Consider the following 8225-nt stretch of genomic DNA (forward strand, 5'->3'; position numbering starts at 1 on the left):
CTTGAAAAAAAGAAAGAAGAGGAGGCGGAGCTAATGCCTGATCAGAATTCTACCTGAGATAAAGTTACATTCGGTTGTGATAAAACGCCATCCTGTTTAAACCACGTCAAGGATTATTTCTGAAATAGTATGGAGCTCAAATGCTTTTTCTCTTGCGGGTTTATCACAAAGTGAGTTCTTTTTTTATTTCCTGCTTTTTAAACACATGTGCTCTACAGTACAGGTTAGCTCTGAGTGTTAACGAGGCTTGCTAATTTGAACAAAGACGAGATTACGTCCAAAACACGTCAGGCATTGTTTCTGATAGCAACTTTCTGTGGGTCCGCCAACGTCAGTTCGGATGGAAATCTGTATCCGCTCGTTGTACCCCCGTTTTTAAAAGATTTGGGTACGGAGGAAAAGAGAGAGGGTTTTATCTTATTTTTGCTGCGTGAGTTCCCCGACGCAACGGGGACACATATTTATTTTTGTAAAAGACATCAAAAAGTGCATTTTGCATGGTAGGTCCCCTTTAAGTAACTTTTTGAACTCAGAACTTGTACTTGTAATAGAACGTTTAAAATGTGGTATTAGTACTTTTGCTTTAGAGTATCTGAGCACGTCTTCCACCATTGCCTAATGGTGAATTTGCAGATTTATTCTACAGTAAACCAGCGTCACAAAAACTGACTGAAAGTTACTTCTTCACTGGTGCAATCACTGCAATGTCATTTCTGACCTGATGATGTCACTCTTGCTCCTCTAACTCTCTAACTCTCTGTCTTTCTTTCTTTCTTTCTTTCACACACAGACGCGCGCGCGCGCACACACACACACACACACACACACACACACACACACACACACACACACACACACACACACACACACACACACACCCCCGGATGGATGACTTCACCGTTCTGCCTGGGTTTCCTTTATGATCCCGGGATCTCCCACTTCCCTCAGCAGACAGCAGCCAGCAACACAGGCGAACACAGCTCTCTCTCTTTCTCTCTCTCTCTCCTTCTCTCTCTCTCTCTCTCTCTCTCTCACACACACACACACACACACACACACACACACACACACACACACACACACACACACACACACACACACACACACACACACACACACACACACACACACACCCTCACTCTCCCTCACTCTCACGTTGAAGCTGCCTGCAGCTGCAAAACATCCAGAGACCACAGAGAGACCACAACAACAGCCGGACCTCAGACGCTGGTGTCCCCTCATCTACACCGAGTTACATTCAGAAAGGACCCAGCAGGAAAAACACACCGTCCTCTGCAACTTGCACCAACAAAGGAATCTAAGGCTTTATTGAAAATATAAAGCCACTGGGGAAGACTTTTATCTACTTTCTATTTGCTCTGGTGATCCTTCTTGTGTCGTGCCACTATGTCCGAGGTGCTGCCATACAACGAGGGGAAAATGAGCGGCTACGGGGCGGACAGCGAGGTCAGTCAGATGTCCTTTAGCTGCGGACTGCAGGACACGAGCGCCTTTTTCGCAGGGTCGCAGGCGAAAAGACCCCCAAAGCTTGGACAAATCGGAAGAGCCAAGCGAGGTAATGGATAGTGTAATAGCACTTTGTCACAACGACGTAAACATGGCAAGAATGATGCAGGTGATGGAAAACATGCAACATCTGCTAGGATTTATAGTCAGTTTATTATAATGCTCTCATTCGTATAATCTAGTTTTTATTCAAATTGTGTGTGTCCATAACATTCGAGTCTACATTTAGATATTTGCAACACAGGGTAAATACTTCTTTGTTGCACGAGTCTGTTTACATGCATGCACGAGACATGATCTCCGTAAGGACACACCCCGCACTGTTACCAAAACAATAGAAACCGTAGTGATGAAAGGCTGGCTCGTCGCCATTACCGGGAATGAGTTGGCTTCACCAAATGCGCTTACCAGAGGTCGGGGATTTGCAATGCTTTCATTTTTATTTATCTATTCACCTGCAGTATTGTCAAAAATGTTTTCTCCCTTGCTTTGGTTATTCAGTGTTCCCCCTTTACTCTAGGCCGTAAATACGAATCAGTTGACCTTACAATAAAACCCAATGATCTCAGTATTGACTGTGATATTATAGAAATGTCATCATGTATCTCTGCTGTAATGGTCTCAGTAAACATCCCCCCCTTCTCTCCCCACTCTCTCCCCACAGTGGTCATCGAGGATGACCGAATAGACGAGGTCCTGAAGGGGATGTCAGACAAGTCTGATCCCGGCGTTTAAACACGAGCGAGTCTTGCAGACTTTTTATTTTTGATCACCGATTTGAAGCACTTGTCGGCTGTGCATGTTCGAGGATTGCAGGAGAATAACGACGGCACGAAGCGAGGATGGAGTGACTGACGAACGGCAATGAAAAGAGCAGAACGGGGGGAAAATGGAGAAGGATGAAGGTTGATAAATGAAGATGACAGATGATGAAATAAAGAGAAGGAGAGGGAGAGACTCTGGAAAAGACCAAGATGTATCATGGGATTGCTGGCAATTCTCCAAACGAATCCCGATTTTAAGTACTGCTGCGCAGCGAGGTGTTGAGATGGCGGACTCCGCTCTGTATCTAACCTCTGCTGACTTTAATGATGGATGAACTTGTCATTACTTCACGACCATCTATTTTTCCTTTCCAACAGCGTTGTAAGCAACACAATACTGCAACTGGAGACTGAAGCTAAATCCCAGCCCTATTTCAATAAGTTGTACTGTAGGTAGGCTAAGCTCTCAGACGTCCCCCTTCCTCCCCCCTCCCCCTCCTTTAGGCTTTGCTTTGTTGATTCAGTAAGCGACGGTGCATTCAAGGGAGCTGTCCTTTCAGCACTGATCCAATGCATTCCTGTTGCTGCTAACGCTTTTTAAAAACAGACCAACCAAACTCTCGAGTCTGCTAAATAGAGGAGACACATTGTATGTAAAAAAAAACATATATCCGAGGACGGTGCAATGTTAATATATTCTGTAGTAGAAGCCCTGCTTGTTTTGGCCCTTAAAGAACATTAGGCCACTGATTAAACCTGAACCACAGGCTACACGTTCTTCTTCTTCTTCTTCTTCTTCTTCTTCTTCTTCTTCTTCTTCTTCTTCTTCTTCTTCTTCTTCTTCTTCTTCTTCTTCTTCTTCTTCTTCTTCTTCTTCTTCCATTACCCATCAGTGGTTAAGGGTGCAGCTTGGCACCTTCATGTAGCTGATTTAGACCTGCACATATCTCTTGTTCCCTTGTTTTTGCATTCTCAAATGCTCCGATAACTACAGAGGCCAGCACAGATTATATAAAATGTTTAGAAAAGTCATGAAATTGATGGGAAAAAAAATTATGCTTTCAAAAATGTGTTTATTTTTTAATTCGCAGTTATTTGTGTACCCTCTACTATACGTTTTTTCTCCATCTATTTGCATGAACTTTCACTACTCTTACCCTGGCACGCTTCTTTTTTGACAAAAGTCATATTTGTATTTTTATATCTAAATATTTGTTATTTAAATGATATGCTAGTCTATCGTCTTACAATTCATCAACACAAATATTTCTACTTCAGAGAGGATATACAGGATGAGACTAGGCTTCATGGAGGTGAAGCTAAGGTTTTGGTGGACTGGTCTCATTCTATATCACCAGTCGGGCGTTTTTTAAAGACTAACTGAATGTGTCTGGGGTTTTGCACACATCAATGTTAAACTATTATTAAGAAATCGTATACTGTGACTTGAGCTTCGTTGATGAATTTGTTAGAAAATTGCAGTTTTAGAGTATATTGCACTGTTTACGAGTATCCTCAAATAACCAGTGTTATTTGAACCATTTTGGACATTACAGTTTTAGTTTTTTTATTTTGTTTATTTTGTACCATTATTTTAAAGAAACTGGATATGGTTTGTTGTGCATGAAACCTTAATATTTTCAAAAATGAAACATCATTTTCTGAAGCAAAAAAGCAACAAAAATGTCATGACATTCTAAGAATGAGTCATTGTATATTATGATGCCATTTTCACAGTATTTGGTGAATTAATAAATGGTGAAAGAACATGTAAATGTGTTTCTTTGGAATGACATTTGTCCCAAGACAATTTTTTTTTTGTTTCACTAACAATTCAAAAGAAGATGACAAACAATACACTCAACATCAGAGTGGCCTGGGCCGGGAAAAAGCCAATGGGAGCACAGTGACGATCAAAAAAATAAAAGGGAGAGAACACAAGTGTGGTTGTAGTATCAAAAAGCAAAAGTCCTCTTTGTAGCCTTTGAAGCCAGTCGCCATGATCTCAGTGACAGTAAATACTGATCCTTAATTAAAGGAGGAAGAGCGATCCATCTGTTAAGCTGTTAAACAGCTCGATGTCGGCCTACACTAGTGAATTTATCGCACCACAGAGCCCTGGGGAGCCATGACTGACCACATGATCATCTATCAGAGTGTAGATGTGCAGCGTCCTCGTACAGTAGCTCTCACACAGAGATTGTAGCAGGCCAAACACTCGTTTGGCTGGTTCATCAACACAAACCTACTGTACAGTATGTCATGCAACAAAACCAAAAAAAACTCAGCATGCTGTGTGGTTTATTTTTTCCAATATACTGTCACACAATGGCAAAACCCAAACATTTAAACCATTTATAATTTATCCCTTTTTGTTGGCTTTTTGCTTGCTAGTTTCCACAAATTGTCTTTCACAATAAACTTGGAATCAAGGTGTTATCTTGTTTAGGCTTGTGTAAAATATAATAACAGTCAAACTAACAAACTGTACACATAAATAATCTGCTTTGTATTTTTTTATCAAATCAAAATTTCCGTTTTTTTATATTAGGTGAGCAACTTCCTAACTCCTTTTCTTAAAACCTTAACAGATCTGTATTCTGATGTGGAGTCTGGTGGAAGGAAAGGTGGAGAATACTGCACTACATTGTTTGCCAACAGTGTCAGTCAGGAAATTGTGCCAGTGAAAATCAACCTTCTTCCACCTGTGGTACACAAACCTGCAGGCCATCGAGAACTCACTAGAAATTAATTTCCTTGTAATCTCAATGCAGAACTTTCCTGGAAATCATCCCACAGATATGATTTTCAGTCTCATTTGTGTATCTCATGTGTTTGGAATAACTATCTATCTATAAAAAGCTACATGTTGTGACAATGCCTAAACAACAATCCTTGTGACTCTGAATTGCACTTCACTCTAATAACAGAACATCAGCAAACATCATCAGCGTAACCGGCCACATTTCCATCAGAGGGATTATTGAGTGTCCTGATAACAGGAACACTGCACTGAGCGAACACGTAGTGCTATCGATCATGTTGTTGTTGTGGATGTCCTGTGTGTGTGTGTGTGTGTGTGTGTGTGTGTGTGTGTGTGTGTGTGTGTGTGTGTGTGTGTGTGTGTGTGTGGGGCGGCACTAGCCAGCGTCCATCCACAAGAGGGTGTGTGTGTGTGTGTGTGTGTGTGTGTCTGCGGTCATGGACAATAACACTTCTCACAGTAATGGGCGGCCCTGAGAGGCAGGAACTGGAGTGACATATTTGGGCAGATATTGAATTGTATCAGCTCTGCTCCACGCCTCTCTTCCGGCCATGAGTTTGATTGTCAACATGTGACCTTTCAAAGAAATTCATTCAAGTCCCACTACCAAAATGTCTGCAGAGCCAGTATTGCTATTACTTCAGTGTTAAACACTTTTGTAATTTGACAATTTTGCATTTATTTCAGGTTCAAGAATCCTACAGAATATTATTCAATCAAAACATTGCAAGACATTTTGGAAACACATGATCACAAATTAACACTGGTGATATTTAATCTTAAGGGTACTATAAAAAAAACAGTATTTAAATAATCCTATGAAAAGGCATTATCTCTATAGATTTATCTCTGACCTATACAGTATGTCAAGCTTTGGCTGCGGACTAAGTTAATAAAATCCAACTCAAAGTGTTTAAATAAAATGAGATCTATTAATTATTTTTTAAATTCTAATGTAGGTTGTCTGATCGAACATCGCAGGCATCAACTAAGAGCTGTTGTCCTCCTAAAGGCACAAACATTCAGGCATGATTTTACAGCTTTCAGGGTCAGAGGTCAGCAGAAATGATCTGGAGCTGTGGATGTACAGTAGCCTGGGGTCTTTGTGGCCCCTGTGTCCTGAACCAGCAGATGGGCTGTGAGTGCGGAGCGTCTCGAGGTCAACACAAACACAGAAGCCTCCCAGAGGACAGCCACTATGTAACCACACAGAACAACTGGATGGAAGTACAAGCACAACAGACATGTGGACGGCTGTGCGCAAAACAAACAAAGGCTAAGGCAGAGTGCTGTAAATTACATTATATGAATGTTATTTATCACAACTAGGAACACACAGCTCACAGCACCGCTTAGCTCTATAGGTGCAGACTAAGCGTGTGCAGAGAGGACAAAGAGCTTTGATCGGATTCCACTTTCGCTCCATCCCGAGTGGACGTCCATTAATATTCCTCCTCCAGTTACATAAGCCTGCCATACAGAACATAATGTCATTATGCTGCCCTAAGGGATATGGGCAGATATACTGTTGAGAATAGTGGCTGTGATTTCTCTCAGTAATCACTGCACTAATGCAGATTCTCACTGACCAGAATAACTATCCCTCCATCTTATCTCCACAGGCTGAAGCCTAAAGATACATACACCCTAATTGTCATAGTTTCCCCCATAATTAAGATGTGTTACTCTTAAGTTGTATGCTACTCATAAACGTAAGCAGTGACATGGCTACAACCAAATCATCCAACATTTTACAACTTCAAATTTACATTTTGTTATGGAAAACTAAAAGAGTAGCAATAAATGGGAGTTGGGAGAAAGTAAAAGTAAACATCATTTTGTGTTCAAGAAATGTTTTTCAGTCTCAACATAACATAAGATCAATGAGGTTGGGAATTACTGATCCAAACCTCTTAATTTAGAGGTCAAATCCAAAGAAGGCCAAATTCTGATGATAAAACATCGTTAATTAAGTAGTGTATAATTGGTCAAGTCACTCGAGAAAAAATGATGGGGAGACCGGCCGCTAGAACCTGCAAAGTAAGGATCATGGTACCACGCCATGTCAAGTGGCCATGTGTTTTTTCAGAATCAGGTTGTATAAGCATACTCATTTACGTTTTCTTTTTATGAATACTAACATTAGATATGTCACATAAGAGATATATATATATATATATATATATATTGAAGAGAGTTAAGCTTGCTTAGCCCCGTACCAACGTCTGACAATACAGGTGTTTAGCTTCAATGGATGTTTTTATTAACATTGCTGCTTTCCCTGACCTCAGAAAACCACTTTTTGTTGTTTCATATCTTTATTACTTACTAATTATAAAACATTACTACAAAAAAAGGACAACAGTCTATTTGCAGTTAAACAGGCAGTTGTGCTGTCGTGATCCAGTGAGGCAGATAAAACCCAGAGATGTTTGGTTAAAGCATTCAGTAGACCTTTTGAATTGTATGAGCCCTCACATAACACCCACACACCACAGCACTCAGAGCCAATCGATGCAGACAGAGAGGGCAGGGTGGTGACCGAGAGAGTAGAAGAGAGACACAAAGACAGACAGGGATAGAAAGGCATTGAACATGCAGTAGATTAGTGTTGTTGCTGCCCTTGGGCAACAGAGCATGGAGGACAATTAGCAGCAGGAGAGACCATTCTGGCTCTGATATCTCTCACAAATAAATACATACTCTTTATTAAATCATAGCCTTCGACACCTGCATGCATCAAGTGAAGAAAACTGCAGGCAAGACAAAACGGTTTGTGTTTAAGAGGAAATGATGACTAAACCTCTCCTGTGTGAGGCCTGCGCCCTTCGCTGTGATTATATAACTGAAGTCCAGTCAAGTTACATCTCACTGTCGGGGTTTCAGACACTGCAGATCAGTCAGTCTGACTAAGGGAGCGGAAATGTATCAAAATACACCTCTGAGTTTCAAGGTATTCATATTTTGACAGAACAGAGAAAGACTAAACTAAGTGCAGCTGAGGAAATAGTGAGGAAGAAAGCATTATACTTTGTTAGGAAATAGAGCAGAAACTCGCTCCATATCCATGTTGAGTGTTAAATCCATGAAATGTGTTTATGTCCCAGGGCTGCTGTACACCCTTTTTTATTATTGAAGATATTAAACCCACTGCCACATACATAAGCCCC

General features: G+C 40.9%; 1 protein-coding gene across 1 annotated transcript; it reads left to right on the forward strand.

Moving 5' to 3' along the window:
* Positions 1–1064: 1064 nt before the first annotated feature.
* On the forward strand, positions 1065–5171 carry camk2n2a (calcium/calmodulin-dependent protein kinase II inhibitor 2a). The gene is made up of 2 exons (XM_010785462.1): positions 1065–1576; positions 2192–5171. Exons 1-2 carry the CDS (start codon positions 1408–1410, stop codon positions 2260–2262), a joined length of 240 nt encoding a protein of 79 aa, XP_010783764.1. The 5' UTR covers positions 1065–1407; the 3' UTR covers positions 2263–5171.
* The last annotated feature ends 3054 nt before the right edge of the window (positions 5172–8225 follow it).

This window comes from Notothenia coriiceps, unplaced genomic scaffold (assembly GCF_000735185.1).
Source record: "Notothenia coriiceps isolate Sejong01 unplaced genomic scaffold, NC01 NC01_scaffold00027762, whole genome shotgun sequence".
Lineage (NCBI taxonomy): Eukaryota > Metazoa > Chordata > Actinopteri > Perciformes > Nototheniidae > Notothenia > Notothenia coriiceps.